Source organism: Pleurodeles waltl, chromosome 6 (assembly GCF_031143425.1).
Source record: "Pleurodeles waltl isolate 20211129_DDA chromosome 6, aPleWal1.hap1.20221129, whole genome shotgun sequence".
NCBI lineage: Eukaryota > Metazoa > Chordata > Amphibia > Caudata > Salamandridae > Pleurodeles > Pleurodeles waltl.
Genome location: NC_090445.1, coordinates 1,524,933,451 through 1,524,955,030, shown reverse-complemented (window position 1 = coordinate 1,524,955,030; position 21,580 = coordinate 1,524,933,451). Strand labels below are relative to the sequence as shown.

General features: G+C 42.5%; 1 protein-coding gene across 3 annotated transcripts in view; it reads right to left on the bottom strand.

The window, feature by feature from the left end:
* Window positions 1-21,580, bottom strand: part of INTS11 (integrator complex subunit 11) — a 194,762-nt gene that overhangs the window by 20,710 nt on the left and 152,472 nt on the right. For all 3 annotated transcript variants that reach the window (XM_069241076.1, XM_069241075.1, XM_069241073.1), the window contains one exon: window positions 19,980-20,122. In XM_069241076.1, the coding sequence (XP_069097177.1) occupies window positions 19,980-20,122 (143 nt within the window). The remainder of the gene's footprint in view (window positions 1-19,979; window positions 20,123-21,580) is intronic.

Genomic DNA, 21,580 nt, shown 5'->3' with positions numbered 1-21,580 from the left:
CCAGCAGATTACATACAGATCTTTGAAAGAGGCAAATTAACTTCCTCAGCAGTGTCACTGAGAATGCATGTGAAGCCGATGAATTAACACCCCAACTATTACAAGGGATTGGACCCCGTGACAGGCAGGCTAAACACAGATCTCTACAGACAGTGCATTTAACCCTCATCTACCTTACATGGAGTTGACCTTGTGAGAAATCTCACAGGCAAGTGGCTTAACCTCCTCCTCATTTATCCTACAAAGATTTAACTATGCGATCTCTGTAGCCAATGGTTTAACCGCCACCTGCCTCACTCACGTTAAATCATGTTGCGTCTGCATCCGAGATATTAACCCTCCCAGCTATCTTACAGCTAACGGATTATATGACCTCTGCGGCAAGCACATTAGCCCAGTCAGCACTCAAGGAGTGGATCACGTGACCGGCAGGCTTCAAACAGATGTAACCAGAGATACTATCCTACCTCAATAGTCAATCAAAGCTCCATGGAGTAAATAATAGACTCTGTATTCATCCTTGCGCAGGGCCACAGCTCGGTTCCCTAGGAAGGCACTCAGAGGATACCATATCTCTTTGCCTGCCTGACTGTGGACGAAAAGTAACTGTGGAATCAGCTCCCTGATAGGAGATTGGGAATAAGATCTATTTGCACCGTGATGCTGTACAGACTTCTGTTTGGACAGAGTAGCGGGATGGGGTTGGAGTCCTGCTTAGACCTCTTATGCTTCTTCTTCGATTTGGATTTCGACTTGCCGACAGCTTCGACCATGAAGAAGGCCTGATGCAGGAACAGCCTCAAGAGTGTGAACGTTTCCGTTCCCTCGACTTGAAGAGGGACATGTGTGAGGTCTGTGAATGCCCCCTTTGCTCCCTCACCCCCAACACTCCCACTGTTTCTCTCCCACACACACCTCTGTTGCTCCTGCACCCCTCATGGCCCAGATGTCTTAATTTTTTAATTATTTTTTGAAGGACCTAGCAGCGGCCATTTATTGCTGGCCTGCTATTTATAAATCCAAGTAGAGTCAGCCATTTTGGGTTAGGAAATAAAAAATAAAAATAATAATAAAAAAAGGGTCACCAGTGTCACTTCCAAGGCACACGCTTGGAGCTATATGTAGGTGCCTTGGAATTTATGTAAGTATGCCATTTTTCCTGTAACATATGCAAAAAGCATTTTTCTTTTTGCTGGTGCTGCACAGCACCGGCAAAAACATTTGCTAAGCCAATACATCAATAAGGCAAGACCTGTTCGCTTTCCCAGTTCTACAATCAATTCAACGGGAGTCTACCCAAGATTATAAGGTAGGAAACCAAAAGGGAGATTGGCCTACGACAAATCAGGATGGCCTCATTCCCTTGCTTGAAAATAAGTATAATAATGTAAAAGGCCCCGGAAGCTAGAGGGTGACCAGAATTGCAGACCATTTTAAAATCAAGGTTATATTTGTATAAATCAACAGGTGCCCAGTCGGGCCCAAGTCTCTTTTTGGTAGGCAGTCATCAATTGACTGCAAGACCACTCGTAGGTCTGTACAACTTGAAAAACCCCAGGATCTGGGTCTGTTCTTTGAAGCACATCCACCTCCACTTTTCCATACAACATATTAAAGTGGATGTGCAATTTTTCTTCTGAGATTACAACATCCAAAGCATTTGCCACCCTCCCTTCAGCCACTAGCCTCCTGAAGAGTCCTTAGCCATGCTCGAGTCGGATAGTTCTGCATTTTTGGTGCAAAGCTAAGCTGCTTGAATAGCCTGTCTATAGCTTACTCTCTTGTTAAATACATACCTGGTCAGCCCTTGGAAAGATCTTAATAGCAACCCATAGCACACTTCGTGCTCTCCAGCAATTAGCGTCAAACAAGTTAGTTTTTTTTATGCTGGGCTTGCCCTCTTTATCAATAAATTGACAAGCAATCACTTTATTCATTTTCTGAAACTCGTCCAGCAACATAGTATTAGTTCAGGCTTTGTGGAGACTCCAAATGATGGATGAGGTATTCTTTTTAATTGCACAAGTAAATTGCTTCCAACAGTCTAACATGACCCAAAAACTTCCTCCTATTGTTGGAAACTTCTTCTAACCAAGGTTGCACTGAGGGAACAGGAGTGGTACTACAGGAAGACGGAAAATGTCACTTACCCAGTGTACATCTGTTCGTGGCATTAGTCGCTGCAGATTCACATGCTGTGCACAGTCCGCCATCTGGTGTTGGGCTCGGAGTGTTACAAGTTGTTTTTCTTCGAAGAAGTCTTTTCGAGTCACGAGACCGAGGGACTCCTCCCATTTCGAGTCCATTGCGCATGGGCGTCGACTCCATCTTAGATTGTTTTGCCCGCAGAGGGGGAGGTAGGAGTTGTGTATGCTAGTAATAGTGCCCATGCAATGGAGTGAATGCGTATGTACATAATAAAGTTTTAAGTAATATATTTACAAATGTACAAATGTTTAAGATCTACTTCTAAACGGCTACAGACTCCCGGGGAGGCGGGTGGGCGCATGTGAATCTGCAGCGACTAATGCCACGAACAGATGTACACTGGGTAAGTGACATTTTCCGTTCGATGGCATGTGTAGCTGCAGATACACATGTTGTGCATAGACTAGTAAGCAGTTATCTCCCCAAAAGCGGTGGTTCAGCCTGTAGGAGTTGAAGTAGTTTGAAATAATGTTCTTAATACAGCTTGACCTACTGTTGCTTGTTGTGCAGTTAGCACATCTACACAGTAGTGCTTGGTAAATGTATGAGGCGTAGACCATGTTGCTGCCTTACATATTTCGTTCATTGGAATATTTCCTAGAAAGGCCATGGTAGCACCTTTCTTTCTGGTTGAGTGTGCCTTTGGTGTAATAGGCAGTTCTCTTTTAGCTTTAAGATAGCAGGTTTGAATGCACCTAACTACCCATCTAGCAATGCCTTGTTTTGAAATTGGATTTCCTGTATGAGGTTTTTGAAAGGCGACAAATAATTGTTTTGTCTTTCGAATTAGTTTTGTTCTGTCAATGTAGTACATTAGTGCTCTTTTGATGTCTAATGTATGTAGTGCTCTTTCGGCTACAGAATCTGGTTGTGGAAAGAACACTGGTAATTCTACCGTTTGATTTAGGTGGAACGGTGAAATTACTTTTGGTAAAAATTTAGGATTGGTCCGTAGAACAACTCTATTTTTGTGTATTTGAATAAATGGTTCTTGAATGGTAAATGCTTGAATCTCACTCACTCTTCTTAGAGATGTGATGGCAATTAAAAATGCAACTTTCCACGTTAAGTATTGCATTTCACAAGAGTGCATGGGCTCAAAAGGTGGTCCCATGAGTCGTGTTAGGACAATGTTGAGGTTCCATGAAGGAACTGGTGGTGTTCTTGGTGGTATAATTCTGTTTAGGCCTTCCATAAACGCCTTTATGACTGGTATCCTAAACAATGAAATTGAGTGCGTAATTTGTAGGTAAGCAGAAATTGCCGTAAGATGTATTGTAATGGAAGAGAAAGCTAGGTTAGATTTTTGCAAATGTAGTAAGTATCCTACTATTTCTTTTGCAGATGCGTGTAAAGGTTGAATTTGATTATTATGGCAGTAATAAACAAATCTTTTCCACTTATTTGCATAGCAGTGTCTAGTGGTAGGTTTTCTAGCTTGTTTTATGACCTCCATACATTCCTGTGTGAGGTCTAAGTGCCCGAATTCTAGGATTTCAGGAGCCAAATTGCTAGATTCAACGATGCTGGATTTGGATGTCTGATCTGTTGTTTGTGTTGTGTTAACAGATCTGGTCTGTTGGGTAGTTTGACATGAGATACTACTGAAAGGTCTAGTAGTGTTGTGTACCAAGGTTGCCTTGCCCATGTTGGTGCTATTAGTATGAGTTTGAGTTTGTTTTGACTCAACCTGTTTACTAGATATGGAAGGAGAGGGAGAGGTGGAAAAGCGTACGCAAATATCCCTGACCAGTTCATCCATAGAGCATTGCCTTGGGATTGATCTTGTGGGTACCTGGATGTGAAGTTTTGGCATTTTGAGTTTTCTTTTGTTGCAAATAGATCTATTTGAGGTGTTCCCCAAATTTGAAAGTAATTGTTTAGTATTTGGGGGTGAATTTCCCATTCGTGGGTTTGTTGGTGATCTCGAGAGAGATTGTCTGCCAACTGGTTCTGAATCCCTGGAATAAATTGTGCTATTAGGCGAATGTGGTTGTGAATCGCCCAATGCCATATTTTTTGTGTTAGGAGGCACAACTGTGTTGAGTGTGTCCCTCCTTGTTTGTTTAGATAATACATTGTTGTCATGTTGTCTGTTTTGACAAGAATGTATTTTTGGGTTATTATGGGTTGAAATGCTTTTAGCGCTAGAAATACTGCTAACAGTTCTAAGTGATTTATGTGAAACTGCCTCTGATGTATGTCCCATTGTCCTTGGATGCTGTGTTGATTGAGGTGTGCTCCCCACCCTGTCATGGAAGCATCCGTCGTTATGACGTATTGTGGCACTGGGTCTTGGAAAGGCTGCCCTCGGTTTAAATTTGTACTGTTCCACCATAGAAGCGAGATGTATGTTTGGCGGTCTATCAACACCAGATCTAGAAGTTGACCCTGTGCTTGTGACCGCATGTGCAATCTTGCGTTTGGGACAATGGCTATGCATGAAGACATCATGCCTAGGAGTTTCATTACCATTTTGACTTGTATCTTTTGTGTTGGATACATGGCCTGTATTACCTTGTGAAATGTTTGAACCCTTTGTGGACTTGGAGTGGCAATCCCTTTTGCTGTGTTGATTGTCGCTCCTAAGTATTGCTGTGTTTGACACGGCAAAAGGTGTGACTTCGCGTAGTTGATCGAGAAACCTAGCCTGTGAAGGGTCCTTATGACGTAGTTTGTGTACTGTGAACATTGTCTTAGCGTGTTGCTTTTGATTAACCAGTCGTCTAAGTACGGGAACACATGTATTTGCTGCCTTCTGATATGTGCAGCTACTACTGCCAGGCATTTTGTAAAAACTCTTGGCGCAGTTGTTATTCCGAATGGCAACACTTTGAATTGGTAATGTATTCCTTGGAATACGAACCTTAGGTATTTCCTGTGTGAAGGATGTATTGGTATATGGAAATACGCATCTTTTAGATCTAATGTTGTCATGTAGTCTTGCTGTTTGAGCAGTGGGATTACGCCTTGTAACGTGACCATGTGAAAGTGGTCTGATTTGATGTAGGTATTTAGTGTTCTGAGATCTAGTATTGGTCTCAGAGTTTTGTCCTTTTTGGGTATTAGAAAGTACAGTGAGTAAACTCCTGTGTTTTTCTGTTGAATTGGAACTAATTCTATTGCGTCCTTTTGTAGCAATGCTTGAACTTCTAGTCCTAGAAGATCTATATGTTGTTTTGACATATTGTGTGTTTTCGGTGGGACGTTTGGAGGGAATTGGTGAAATTCTATGCAATAACCATGCTGGATAATTGCTAAGACCCAAGTGTCTGTTGTTATTTCCTCCCAAAGTTTGTAAAATTGGCTTAGTCTTCCCCCCACAGGTGTTATGTGATGGGGGTGTGTGACTTGTGAGTCACTGCCTATTTTGAGGGGTTTTGGGGCCTTGGAATTTTCCTCTATTTTTTGGGAATTGGCCCCCTCTAAATTGCCCCCGAAAACCTCCCCTTTGATATTGACCCTGGTAGGTAGGCCTTGTTTGTGAGGTTGTGGTTTCTGTGGGTTGACCTCGAAACCCTCCCCTAAAAGGTGTTTTCCGAAATGTGCCTCTGCTCTGCGGGGAGTAGAGTGCGCCCATGGCTTTGGCTGTATCGGTGTCCTTTTTGAGTTTTTCGATGGCAGTGTCTACCTCCGGCCCAAACAATTGCTGTTCATTAAACGACATATTGAGCACAGCCTGCTGGATTTCCGGTTTGAACCCAGAAATGCGCAGCCATGTGTGCCTTCGTATTGTGACTGCAGTGTTTATTGTCCTTGCAGCTGTATCTGCTGCATCCATGGAAGACCGTATCTGATTATTTGAGATAATTTGTCCCTCTTCCACCACCTGTTGCGCTCTTTTTTGGAACTCCTTGGGTAAGTGTTCGATGAAATGATTCCTGTCGTATCTTGCTAAAAGTGCTTGTGAATTGGCAATACGCCACTGATTTGCTGCTTGTGCTGCAACCCTTTTTCCCGCAGCATCAAATTTGCGGCTCTCCTTGTCTGGAGGTGGTGCGTCGCCTGAGGTATGAGAGTTGGCTCTCTTACGAGCTGCCCCCACAACTACTGAGTCCGGTGTTAGTTGTGTTGTGATATATATTGGATCTGTGGGCGGTGGCTTATATTTTTTCTCCACCCTTGGAGTTATGGCTCTGCCTTTAACTGGATCCTGAAAAATTTGTTTTGAATGTCTTAGCATTCCTGGGAGCATGGGAAGGCATTGATACTGGCAATGGGTGGAGGATAGGGTGTTAAAGAGAAAGTCATCCTCAATTGGTTCCGAATGTAAGGAGACATTGTGAAACTCGGCTGCCCTTGCGACCACCTGTGTATAGGATGTACTGTCCTCAGGTGGTGACGGTTTTGTAGGATAAGAGTCTGGGCTATTGTCAGACACTGGAGCATCGTAGAGGTCCCATGCATCGGGAACATCCTGACTCATTGTGGTATGAGCTGGTGAGTGCATCAGTGGTGGAGTTGTTGCTGGTGATGCATGTATTGATGGTGGTGGAGACGGTGGTGGGGTTGTTTTCCTTGCCACCTTTGCTTGTGGTTGCTTGTCCTTTTGTTGAAAGGCAAGTTTCCTTTTTATATTGATTGGGGGAAGAGTGGTTATCTTCCCTGTGTCCTCATGAATATGAAGCCTTCTTTGCGTGTAGTCAGGCTCTACAGCTTGAAGCTCCTCTCCAAATCTGTGTAATTGGGAGGTTAATCCTTGTTCCTCTGTATAGGAACTAGTTTTCGGCTCCGAGGCTGGCTGTTTCGGAACCGAAACCTTTTCGGAAGTCTTTTTAGGCTCCGAAGAAACCTTCTTTGTTTTCGGCGTGGTGTTACGGTGCTGAAATTCTTCGGTGCCGCTGTCTCTGTGCCGAAGTTTCTCGGAGCCGCTGTCTCGGCTCTGAGGTTGCTGTGTGGCGGTATCTCGACCGGAGTCGGATGACTTCGACACTAGCATGCCCTTTTTCGGTGCCTTGGATGGGTCACCTAGTTTTCGGGTTAAGCCATGGCCTGTTGGCGGTTGCGTCCCCTGGGCTTTTGTAGACTTCTCGTGAGTCTTGATTTTCAACGTCTTACTCACGGTTTGGTGTGTTTCTTCGGCGTCGAGTTCTTCAGAATCCGACTCGTGGATGGAGAAAGCTTCTTCTTCCTCCTCGAAGCGTTCTTGACCTGTCAGCGTGGACATTTGCAGTCTCCTGGCTCTTCGGTCTCTCAGCGTCTTCCTCGACCGAAACGCTCGACAGGCTTCACAAGTATCCTCCTTGTGCTCGGGGGACAAGCACAAGTTACAGACCAGATGGTGATCCGTATACGGATACTTGTGATGGCATTTTGGGCAGAAGCGGAATGGGGTCCGTTCCATGAGCCTTGAAGTCGCACGTGGCCGGGCCGACCAGGCCCCGACGGGGGATCGAAAAAACCCCGAAGGGCCACCGGAGCCTCTTCAGAATTCGGTGTCGATTTGTTCTAACTAACCCGATACCGAACGCAAACAATACCGACGTTTTTTTCCAAGATTCTAACTAACTTTCCGACCCGAAACACGGAGCGAAAAGGAACACGTCCGAACCCGATGGCGGAAAAAAAACAATCTAAGATGGAGTCGACGCCCATGCGCAGTGGACTCGGAATGGGAGGAGTCCCTCGGTCTCGTGACTCGAAAAGACTTCTTCGAAGAAAAACAACTTGTAACACTCCGAGCCCAACACCAGATGGCGGACTGTGCACAGCATGTGTATCTGCAGCTACACATGCCATCGAACATAATGTTACACTAATATATTAAGATCACTTTCTTGTCAATCACTTCATGTGACTTTACAGACTCCATGAAGTGAGGTGAGGACAAAGCAATCAATCCAGTTTGGGGCGGCATTTCCTGTACAAGGTCAAAATATTGGGAGGTGACCATAAGTCCATAATTAAGAACTGAACAAACTATATATGCTTAAAAATTACTGCTAGAATCTACTTCTAGCTAGAACTCCTCAGACATCCAGATTTGATCAGAGGAATGATCCACTGGTGTACTTGGTGTAATTGGTCTATGGAGACTTAATTAAGCGTTAAAGTCACCAAAGACCAAAATAGTCAACTTAAAAGTATCTGCCACATCCGTTATTATGAGGGTCTTATCTTGATCTGAGAAAGTGCTACCAAATGCGGAGAAATGGTAGACCCAAAATGGTAAATAAAATAACTGAGTCATAAGAGGGCCAAACATGGCCAAATTTCACTTTGGTTGCCAAGACATGTTTATAGCGAGTTTTTATTGGAAAGGGCAAATAAGACGATTTCAGTGAAGTGAAAAGCACTGGACACTACTCAGCCACAGCAAGAGCTTAAACAAAAACACTGGAAAAGGCAACAGGTTTTGTCTTTTAGACCTCATTGCCAACGTTTGTTTCGCCAATGCTATGCATCATCTCAAAAAAAGCGGTTAGTATTTTTTATAATGTGTTAATAATACAGTAAAAGTATTGGCAAACAATGTATGCACAGCTTGTAAAAATCGAAGCTAGGAAAGATTGTATTTTTAAAGGTAAGTACAGTTTTAAAAGGTTTGTTAGTAGTAGTGCTAATTTCTATGTCAAGGCCAGAGACTTCGGATTATGCTTCTCTTTCTTTACTGTCAAATAGCAGTAGCAAATCAAAAACAATCAAAGTTTTTAAACTACGTATCCCATCAGCATTAATGACCCAGACCCCATGTTTCCACCAATCAGGGGCTATGGGTATCTATATATAAACATTTTAAACAAATGTCCATCCTCGTTCTCTGCCTCTGCAGCAGTGACAGATAAGTGACAGTTTTTCTCGGTGTTTTCTCATTGCTAGTAATTGTATTAAATTTTTTTAACTGTGTCAACTGTATTGCTTTTACTAGGCAGCCTCCGCACCACATTTACAAGAGATTTCATCCCTCTTGGAAAAGCGTGTCAGTTGTGATGGGGACTCCAGTCCTCATTATATACAAGCCCACGCACGCGTGATGCTAATGCGTTACGGATAAAAACTTCAATCGGCTCAATAGAACACACATGAGCCCACTGAGTGCTTCGGAATACCTTCGGCTGCCCCCAGAATGCCAAACAAGGCAATATAAGTTGTCTTGTAGGGGTCTGACTGGACGGCCTCCTACAGAGGCAGGGATGCAGATGGCCTCCTCAATTCAATTGGATCCCAAATATGGGGCTCCATCAGCATCAGGGCATTCAGGTGTTCGTCACAGAAAAAATCGAATCAAAGAAGACTCCGATTCTGACCAGTCCCAAGATGAGTCTCAACAGCCCTTAAAATGCAAATGCAAATCACAACATATGGAAGAAGGATCAATCTTACTCCCGTCCTCTGAATCTCCTTTTTATCTCAGATGCTATCATTCACCCACGCTCCTCAGACTGGGTGCCCTGCCCTGAAGAAGCAGACTACGCCCAAACTTGATTACGCAAAGGGTTTAAAAATGAGGTGCCCAACACATTATGGTTTGAATGACCATGAACGTTCCTTACTGGCAAGGTTGCAGACAATCCTGAGCTAGAGCCGAACATGGCGACATTTATAAAGTTTGTGAAATATCCAGAATAAAAGGAACTGATTTCCCCGGACGATGCTGCAAAGAAAATATTGTGGGAAGATTTTAGAGTTAGATGTCAAAGCCAAAGACTCAAATTCCTCAGTTGATCCAGGCGTATTGCTTGAATGGTCGCAACGTGCTCTTTGCCTTCTGGGTAACATAAATTGTGCTATGTCAATCGAATGCCACAGATCCCTGCTGAGGAGAATCAATCCTAACTTGGCCAAACTGGTGGTGAGTGAAAGAGGCCCTTTGGTGAACAGCCTCCTTTTAAGCGACAGGGTTGTGAAGGATCTGTGCAAATACGTTTCCACCTTCTCTGCACTGGACAATACTTTTTTTTTTTTTCAATAAAGGACTAAAGTGGTTGTTCACACTGCCCTTTTTTATAAGGGCTGGGTGACTGAGGGGTTAGGCGCCAGGCCACAGTTACTCTCAGTTCTCCTCTAGAGGATATTCCCTTAGAGGCAGAGGGGCGGAGACCTACTCAGGATATAGTAACTTGTACCCATCACAAAACAGAGGTCGCTCCAACAGAGGTGGTTTCTGTGGTGCAAACATGTCAAGCAATGAATAGCCTATTCAGGTAAAGCTCATTCCTTCTTCAGAGGTTGCACTTGGGGGGCAGGGGCAGATGTTTACTGCACAACGGGCAAATGACCACTCGGGACCCCTAGGTTCTGGAAAGGGTGCATAGGTTCAAACTAGTTTTTTAAGCAACCCACCCCATCTTTTTCCCCCCATCAGTCCTTTTATTGACACCAAAATCTAAAACCTGCTTGCCAAAAAGTCGATTTTTCCATCTCTTCATCACACCCATGGATTTGTAATCATGATTTTTTCGTGCAGAAAAAGGGCAAAGGTTCCCGTCTTGAGCTCAATCTCAAACAATTCAATTCTTGGATTTTATATCGCCATTTCAAAATGGAGGGCATTCACCTTCTGCAAGATCTCTTGCAGGAAGGAGAATTTTATGGTACAGATCGACCTTAAGGATGCCTGTCAGTTCCTATTTTTCCTCCATACAGGTGATTTCTGCAGTTTTGGTGGCGTCACCAGTGATACAAGTTTACCACCCTTCCAGTCTGTTTGTCCTCGGCACCTTGGTGTCTCACCAAGATTCTTTGTCTAGAAGTGCAATTTCTTAGGCAACGGGGAGCGTGCATGATTATTTATCTGGACGATATCCTCATCATGGCACAAAACAGGGAGACAGTCTTGATCCCCCTTTTGTGGGCTGTTCAACTCCAAGATCGTGGCTTCATAATCAATATGGAGAAATCTTTCCTAGTGCCATCTCAGAGTCTGGAGTTCTTAGGACTCTAAGCAGATTTGGATCTGGCTCAACTCAAGATACCCCTTGCAAGATGTTTTCCTTAAAGAAAAGAGTTGAAGAAAGCCTTGCAGACTGTATCATTGTCAATTCTGGCCAGATCGGTGGGCCTTCTGGCGTCTTCCATTCAGACCATCTTTACAGGTCTTCTCTATTACTGAGAGTTGCAACACCTCGCGATACTTCATCTACAGAAGGTTTTTTTTATATTTGGAACAGATAGTGTTGTCAGAGGAGGCCAGGATCGAAATCTCCTGATGGTTGGACCATATGGACGCCGGGAATGGCAAGGCCATTTTTGCCTCTGTTCCAGAGATGATCATAGAGTCAGATGCCAGCACATGGGGAAGGTGGGGCGAGATGCGGCTGTGTAGGAACAGGGGGCAGATGGTCTCTGGAAGAGCTCAAACTTCACACCAATTGTTTGGAGCTTCTGGCAGGGGCATTTGCGGTGCGGCCTTTAACTCCACACAAGGTGAAATGTTGCATCCTGATTTGGACGGACAATATTTTAGCAGTTTGGTACATAAATAGACTCTGGTTGGATGAGATGGCATCTCCTAGTGGAGATTGCCAAAGACTGCTGGCATTATTGCCTTCAGCATCATGTTTCGATGACAGCGGAATACATTCCGGGTCAGACTAAATCAGTGGCGGACTAGAATTCTAGTTTTCTCCACGATTCCAGTGATTGGAGACCTCATCCTTGCATTTTTAGAATACTCAACAATTTATTGGGCCCCTATAAGACAGAACTGTTTATTTCCTGCCTGAACTCTCATCTTCCGAAATTGTATAGTGCGGACCCGCAAGTTAAAATGTCTTTCTCCAAACTTGGTCGAAGAAACTGCTTTATGCACTTTCCCCTTCCTTGATGATCCACAGGGTTTTAATCCAAATGCGTCATCAGAATTCACAACTGAGTCTGGTAAACCCCTTTTGGAAGTCTCAGCCATGGTTCCGGTGGCAATGGTGGAATCTTGTGCTCTGCCGGTCCGGGTCCAAATATTCCAGGACCTTCTGATGGACCCACTGGGTCTCCCACACCCGCTGGTGGTTCAGGACCGCTAGTCACTCATGGTCTGCAGGATTTAAGGAAACAATGGCCAGTGCTGGGAATTTTGGAGCAGGCTACGTTCTTTCCCAGCTTTGGCCAGCCAGCTATGCTGCAGCCTGACAAAAATGGGTTTATAGGAGTAGTGAGCGGAAGACTGACTGATCCCTTGGGGGGGGGGGGGGGGGGGGGGGAGTGTTGCAACAATTGCTAATTTCCTATCAGAATTGGCTGCATAAGGCTTAGCCAATAGGATAGGTAATAACTTTCGGTCTGCTATTTCTGCAGGTCACCCACGTGTTGAGGATAGAGCAGAAGTACAGCACACATTGATCTACAAACTTCTTAGAGGTATCAGGTTGGCACAACCCCCGGAACCAAAATATTCTGATTTGTGGGATGTGAATGAGGTTTAAGACCTTGGCCAGACAATAAAGACCTTACAAAGAATCAGCTGCCTGCAAAACCGACTCTTCTGATACGCCTCATTGCTTGTAGGTGAGTTTCTGATGTGAAAGCCTTGGATTTAACAGGTAGAGTACTGCCACGGGAGTCTCTCTCAAGATAACCAAGTGCACTAAGACAGACTCACCCGGTTTTTACTGATAACCAGAAATAGTGTGTAGTATGATGCTTTAGGGCTTACCAAGACTCCACCTGCAAATTTGGCAGAGACCCTGGAGGTCAACGGTTTATTTCGTTGCAAAATCCCTTTCAGCCGCTGACCTGCACAAAATTGGCTCATTGGGTCACATGGCTGTTGGCTGAAGCAGGGTTTTAATGGAACAGCTTTTAGGGCCTTTTGGTCTGTCATCTAAGGCTCTTTCTGTTGGTTCTGGGTTAGAGGGTATTTTGGCAGCGGCTGATTGGTCATCAGATTCCCCATTTAAAGGGTTTTATCACAAGCTGATTAGGGATGTCACTTCAGTGGTGGTGGCCAGGTCTAAACTACCATGATCTGAAGCCTCCGGTCTTGATATAGAATCGGCAAGAATTTTCAATTCTATTAAGGACACAGAGGCGAGAATTATCCCACCTGGTTTTTATGATGAATGTGTATTAATCAGCATATTGGTGGTACTCTTTATCATGATGATTGTATATTTGATATTGCGTTGTGTAATCCACCCTTTGATTTCAGCTTTCTCTTTAGAGGGGCATAGTTTTACAATTATTTTCTTATTGACAGGTAAAGATAATAAACCAGCGGAGGCGACAGCTGGGACAAGAACGGTTGGAAATCCATTTGTAAGGATCAGTGTTGACAGTATGCCTCTGAAGTGTCATGTTTGGATTCGCCCGGTTGCCAGACTTTGCAGCTGATTTCTGGTATCCACGTTGGAGACAAGTTGTGCATATATTGTCGAAGATGTACTGTGTTAGCAAAGAATAAGGACAGACACTTTTTGCAAAGGTTTATATATAGAATGATAGCCCCTTAATTGGTGCCGATAGGAGGTCGGGGTCATTATGGCTCATGGGATATGAAGTTCAAAGCCTTGGTTGTTTTTGACTGGCTGCTGTAATAACAGAAAAAAAAGAGAAGTCAACTAGAACATTTGTTATTGTACAAGAGCAGGTACAGACCTGTGTTGCTTAATTTTGACTTTCTTTTTATATATCACGGACTGTCTGAATTGGTTTAAATTGAAACGACACATTTTCAAATGAATATGTGATATTTTCAATAGATCATTGTACATTATTTTGCTTGTCTGTCACAGAAGCTTATTATTCTGTATTATAGATCAGTTTGTTTTGCATGCAACAAAGTTCTTTGATCATTTTGATTATTGTTTTATTATTTTGCTTTGAATTTTTGAAGAAATATTTTGAATAATTAGGTTTGTGTTTACTCAAGTAATTTCCTTCTTTGAAATCTGTTATTGTGTGTGTTAAGTCATTTCATAAAGGAACATTATTCTTTGTACTTGAACATCTTCTTTTGGGTTACCTTAGGTTGTCACTCTATTTTTTTAAAAAAAATTGTCTCTGCCAAGCAAACCTTAGTTTTAGATCCATAATAATGTTTTTTTGCATGGGTAGTATATGTACGCTTTGCAATTTCTTTAAGATTTTAAAGAGATGTTACCATGTCATTAAGCACTTGTGGTGGTTTTAAGTAATCTTTACACTGTCCGAGTGATCATGGAAGGCTTTTGGATAGTATTTTCACAAGATGATGAAATATTTGAAAGGTTTTCTCAAAACTGATTAGTTTTAGATCAGACATGATTTTGTGGCACACTCACATATGCTTGGCTTTCACATAATGCTTACATCAGGTGCAGAATTATGTACTTATTATGTTGTTATTACTGGGAGCAAGTGCTCTTGATGTAGTTTCCGGTACACATCAGTGTTCTCACACATAATATGAGCACATGTGTAGGAGCCTGATGTAAACTTGTCACAACTGAACACACGAGTGCATAAGAAAAACATTTTGTGATGTAATTATAAGGATTTTGTGTTCATAGTTAAATGAGAGCATACCTTCATGGTAGGCTTTTCTTTTCTACTACCAGGTTCATTTCAAAGCAGACAGTGATCACGTGCACAAAGTAAGCAATAAGTGAAAACCTCTGCAAATATTGATGTGCCCCCCCTGGAAATATGATCACACGGACAGTGTAAAGATTACCTAAAGCCCTACCAAATGTAATGGCATTACTTAAAAGTTGTACTCTTTAAAAAGCTGGACAAACATGTTCATACATAGCTCTGGAAATATTTAGGTGCACGACAAGCATTATTTATTCACTTTGTGGAAAAGAGATGATCGGTTTACAATATACAACACATAGGTAAACATTATGCTAACAGCTCTGCAAGTATTTATGCTTAGGGTGAAATGTAGACCATGCTATACGCCATGGAACCAATCTATGTACTTAGGGGAAGGGTACACATTGTCTTTAAATGCTGCATATACGCATAGACAGTGTAAAGCGGCACTGTTCAGTCAAAAGCTAAACAAATGGCACAAAATCGTTCCTAGAAGGGAAGTCACAACCCAGAGGCTCTTTGTGAAGTCCTTCAGGGAAAGAGAGGAGATTCTGGGCAAGGGGCTCAGGCTAAAAATTAAAGAAGCATGGACTTCTGCGAAAGAAAGCCTGATCTCTTCCACTGTGACTGTAGGTCTCGCACCCTTTTAGAAGTGGAGCTGCTGTACTTGTTTCCCCTCAAAGTTGAGCCATAAGATATGCAGTTGTTTCTGCTCCCTGGCGAAGTTAATCTAAAATCCTCGGCTCCTACCGTAGTCAAATGTAACAGGATAAGCATGGAACGGGGGTGGGGGCACAGAAAGCAATGTGGAGCAAGGATGGGGCTTTTGGTGGAGAGGGAATCAGGGAACAGCAGAGAACGCGTGTCAAAAGCTAAATAAGGGTGACACCACAGAGAGTGGACAAAAGCAACAAGATGATGGGGGTGTGGGGAGGGAAGCAACCAAACTGGGAGGAAAAGCAATGTGGAGCTTGGGGAGGAAAAGTAAACATCAGGCCAGCAATGAGAGGGGACGGAGGAGGAACACATGAGCACGAAAGAATGCACTACGGCATGCAGAGGAGGAAGAGACCACACTAAGGAGATAGATGGAAACACATGCACTCTCATGGAGCGCCTAAACTAAAAATAAGAAATTGTGCTGAAAATAAATGCTTTAAATAAAATTACAATAAAATAAAATTAAAAAGTGCCTAAAATAAAGAGAAGAAATAGCGCTTGCACAATGAGCAGTGGACTATCAAAAGTAATTAAGCTATTTGCCAGGTGAGGAACAAACACATGACAAAAACAGAAAGCCTACAAGACGCTGGTCAGTAATAAGCAAGTAAATGAGGGTGAAATAGAGCCAAAAAAATGGGAAGCAATAGGCGGAGTCTAAGGCTGCTGTAAGTTAGCAATATGGCTTGCCTAAGACAGTGCTTGCGCTGTCTAGTAGGCTTCAAACTAAAAAGCAGCTATAGCTGTCAAGGTTACAGGGATGGACTAGCCAGGACTGATGTACACATTTTACCATGAATCATGTAACAGAGAAAACCCAGTCCCTGACATGCAATTTTTTCTGAAAAGTGACTTGGTTTTCCCGATTATATGATTTTTCCAGGACGATGTTTTAAGAAAACAAAGATTGGAACTTGATACTAAAATTTGTGAACAGTTAAAGTTATAAAACATTGGCGAACATCAGTTATTAACCTTTCGACTTCTGTGGCTCCCCAGTGAATCACTAATGGAAGTCGGGACCCCAGTCACAGCAATTGCTGTTATTGTGAACCTCAACACAATACAGAACAAAATGCAGAAACAAGTATACATTAACCAAGTACTCAAAATATTACATATTTTATTTAATTGACAAAAACAAAAATACACAAATCCAAATTTAAATTATATTGGGCAGGTTGCACCTTTTCAAAATTTGGTTTTATTTCTAAAAGATAAAGTAAAATGCAACTAGAATATCTCTTTGTCGTTTTGATAATAATGCATGCTCTATTTATGTTGGCACATACTTGAATTCAAACTATTCTCTTAAGTGCTTGCCATTGAAACCAAACCAAGGCCCTGTAAGGGTTACATTATCCATACTACCTTTAAAAAACGACTTAATTCAGACCCACAATACTATCATATAATACCTTTGTTAGTTTGTGAAGGGAAACTATTCGCTCAGTATTTGCTTAACCTACTAACAGACTGGGCAAATAAAACATTTAATCCCTCTCTCCCAGACAGGTTTCCAACCAGGCTGTTCTACAACTATTAATAATGCTGGCCGGACGTTTCTGGTATAGAAAGCAAGAGCAAAAACTACAGTTCAACCTTCGACAAATTCTGTCGTGGTAGACTCTGGAACAAACTGATGAGCTGGGACATTGATCCAAACAAACTGCACAAGAACACATGGATAAGCGTTAAATTAACTTCCACAAATATCAAAATATTTTGACCTGGGGTGGGGGGGGCGGGCTTTGTGGGGAGATGGAAGGTTGAAACATGTTCAATGTGCTGATTTTATATGTGGTGAACTTTTTGAAAACTGTGATAGAAATGGTTGACTTGGTAGGTCCCAGAGAATAAGTGTGAACTGCACTGTACTTTAGGTGTAAGACATCTAGAGTCTAGGTAGGCGCTCTAGTAGTTTTTCAGCATGAACTCTATAAAACGATGACCGTGGCTTGGACGTGCAGCAGACATGCCCTGTGAACACGCTACTACCACACCAAAGGCAAGCAGATCTGCACCTGTTTGTTCCTGGCCAGGAGCAAAAAAGGATAAGTTATACATACACCCAATTGCGGGCCCTTCGGGCAAGTAATAGTAGCTGCTGCCTTCAAGAAATGGATCTTTGCATCAGATCTGTTGAATAAAATGTTTGGCCCTCAACTTCCTATTAGGCAGATTAGTGGGGCTGAAGAGCACACAAGGTGGCGTCATATTTCTTATTCATTGTAGATCTGTGGGCTGACATAAATTGGATATATTTTCCTTCCTGTGGGTCTGCTATCCAGACACCTTATTGAGACATGGATACATCATCTACATAGGCTCCTGAAATGTCTGAACTGCAGCGGTTATGGAGCCTGGCATTCTAGGATGTATGAGGAAGAATGGTAATGAGTCTTGCACTATCTCTCACTTTCCAAATCTTGCTATAAATGCACAGGATGTGGCTAGTGACCTTATAGTTAACAAGACCTCTTCAGAAAATCCTTCACCAATCTCCTAGATTTCTTCTTTAAATCAAAGAAGAAACTGCTCTTTGGTTCTTACTGGCAGCTCAAACTTGTTCCAAGAAGGAGTGGAATTATGCAATCTGGGAAGAAAAAAGGAACCAAAAGACGGTGCATTGGGTGGTTGAATGTAAACTTTTCATGCCTAGAGAACCCTCATTACAGTTTGAGTAATTTCTGTCTCCCATCTCCACAATCTTCTCTATCACCACAAGTATCTGCCTTTGTGTCCACCAGCTTGCCATGGATGCCCAGTAGAGGCAACAAAGACCAAGTGTGGTCTACATCTGTACAGGGTAAGCCGTCAGCACTAGTTCTGAAATAGGGGAGTCTGAGGCCAGAGACAATCGTGTCTGAGAAATTAGTTGAGCAGGTTTAGACATGAGTCTTGGAAACCAATTACAGTATGTTCAATGTTCTACACCACAAGAGATAAAGAGGTGCTTATGTTGTGGAGCCATTCTGGTGATAAAGGGAGTGGGGAAAAGGTATTAGTTGTTACAGCTGTGAGAGGATCACAGTCATGACATTCTCCGATTTGTCGTTATCTTCTCCATCCAGGCTCCATCTAGCAAGGTCTACTGACACCAAGGAACGTGCATCATCAGCACCCCACTGACAGTTTAGGGCACAGAGTTGAGACCAAAGAAGTCATCGACTAGGATGCTATCAGAAAGGTGCGGTTAGGTGAACCGCCATTGACAAGACTAATCTCTACTAAAGAGATTGTTGTTGATAACTATCCCAGTCACTGACTGCTCTTCTGTTGACAACTATGGTTCAGTTGGCGACAACTGCCTTTGTGAGACCAATTTTTCTCCCCCAAAAACTGGGCCACTCTTTGGGCAAAAAGATTTTTTTAGCCTTCAACATTCTGGCTCAAAATAACTCAGACCTGTTGCAATCCTGAAGAACATGATTTGCATGCAGGTGGTAGATGCGTCCTAAGTGCACAACATCTACAAAGATATTTAAGCTACAGTTTTTACAGGTCTTAAAAGAGAAGTTGATGTTGTCAGGAATCTCTGCCAGATTGAGTGTTAAATTCGATAAATCAAGTTAATGCACATATTTCCTTAGGCTATATGCCCATGAGGATGCCCAGAGGGCTGCGAGTGGATGCTGAACACAGCCGAGAGAGAAGGAAAGGAGAAAGTATACAATTTTTAATCAAGCGCTCTTAAAAATACTTCGTTTTTCATAATATGCTCGTTTGCAGAATGAAATAAATTAGGAGGTACAAACCCCATTTCAGCCTTGTATCATCTTGCAGCTTCAGAGTCAGAATGCCAAATCCAAACGTGAGAACATGAAAATATCCCCACTTTTAAAAGCTGATCAACAAACAGAGTTGCAGTAAAGACAACATACAAAATATGTTCTATTGAAACCACCTACACAGATAGAACCATCTTTGTTTCATAGAGTCACAGTTAAAGTTACATTGTCTTCAGATTATTTTTTTCCTTATTTTCTTCAAATGTTACAGATAAAAAGTGGGCAACCCTCCTTGAAATGTCTACACCGACAACATCTACGTATGCAAACATTCTGTAGAGGAATTCTTATAGAGTGGGGCTTTTCCGAGTGGTGGCGATGTGATTTTTTAAGGAGGATGCTCATTTTCAACTTTAAGTTGTGCTGACGTAACTAAAATGACAATAGAATACATACCACAAACTCATTCATGCTTCAAAAGTTCTTTGTTCAACTGTGTAAGAGCAGTGATGTGTTACTTATACAAAATATACTATTACAAAAAAAGGAGCTTGAGTAATAGGGCCAAATAAACCCAAATGGTATTAAAATGACGTGCAGCCAGGAACGTTTACAGATGCACCATATATCATCACAAGGTAATGAGCCTGTGAACCGCGAAGTGTCCAGTTTTACATAGGCTTTCCATTAGTGTCTGGCGTAGGAGCTCCGAGTTCATTATTCTACTGCCGACTAACCAACCACTATACTAGGTTTACCCACGTATAACATATGCTAATAACCTTTTGAACTAGGACATCAAGAGGCAGCAATCCATACGCCAATCTCATCCTCAGGATGGCGTACAAGCCTGCCTCTAAAACATACCTCCTGAGATGATTGTAAATGCGCTGTACCATCTCTTGCTCCTTGCAAACATCTTGAATGTGAACCCTGCATGTGAAGCGCAGTTGGTGCTCACTCATGCCCACCTCTTTCAGTGCTTGTTCAGGGGAAACCAAGCGGAAGCTCTGTGGGAAAGAATCAGGTAGAGAACTGGTGAAAAGTCACTCTCAGTCAACATTTTTGCAAATAAATCCTGCTAAAACCAAAGTGTTTCTGATCCATAATAGTGATTCTATTGTGAAAGCAACAAGGTTCCACTACTGGAAACCAAGCACCCCTCCCAGCACCCGGTGCCATTGAGGCTGAGGAATCCCAGGGTCAGTGTAAGGCACATCTGCCAATTTCCTGCAGACATGTAGCATGCACAAATCTTTAAATGAGGCTCTTTTTGTTTGGGACTAGAAAATACAATTCTGGGAGACAAAGACGAGTAGAGCCCTCATTATGAGAGAGATATAATGCGTAATGGACTGAGAACCCTGTTAGTGGCCACAATTGTAATTATAGGGTCTACAAAGATACCACAATTATGTTGATGTCGCACCAGGAGATTGTGTTGCATAAAGCAGACAAAATGTCCAGCGGAAACTGTGGGGCAAAATGAAGAATTACTATGAGAATTGGATTAAAGACTACTGATTTACCAGTAATTCCTCAAGAGATTCTCAGGGTTCAATCTAGGATCACCGTTAATTCTGCACCCCTGGTTTTAAAGGGACTCTTGGCCTGTTACTGTGCACTCTGGTGGTCTGGAATTAACACGCATGCACCCGAGTCCTCATAACGAGTTCCTAGGTATGTGAATATCTTTTATTAGCATGCGTGCTTCGATATGAGATGAAGGCTTCTTTAAACTAAGATCTGGACTGGAAACCAGGACAGACTGTAAAGGAGAGAGCTGAAACATTCTTAAATCGCAGGTGTACTGTTAATTTTGGACAACCTTCAACAACATGCAAGTCAGCGGTGAACAAACTGCTAGTTTGGCTCTGCCATACTGAATGTAAGTTAAGGCATTCTGATGACTGATGGGATCAGTGCTTCTTGAGCCTACTGTTTGGCTCCAAGATGCAGAGGACTTATGCTACGGGCTCCTCATCACCTACAACAAAAATATAGTAGAATGCAGCTACTGGAGAGTTTTTGGTAGAATAATGAGCAACAGGCTTCTGATAAGGCAGTACAAATCTAAATTGTGCGTTAGGGACAAAGATATAGATTAGGTAAAGAAAACCAATAAAGAAACACATTCAAAACTAAAAATAATAATCTCCAAAACACCATGTCTTCTTTCGGAAGCCCACCATATTGAAAGAAACAACTCCAACAAAAGTAAAGATAGGGCATATGTAGCAGATATGTCACATGTTTCACCTTCACAAAGCATGACAACCAGTTTCCAATGTCAGCCAGGGACTCTTACCAATGACTAACATCAACAGGCACTAGCAATGTTAATGCATGTTTGTATATCAATAAAACGAGCAAAGCCAAACGCAGCAAATGTAACAAGATAAAAACAAGATTTAAAGGCATGTTTACAGAAATTCAGTACAGATGGTAGAACACAGTAAATACGTTTT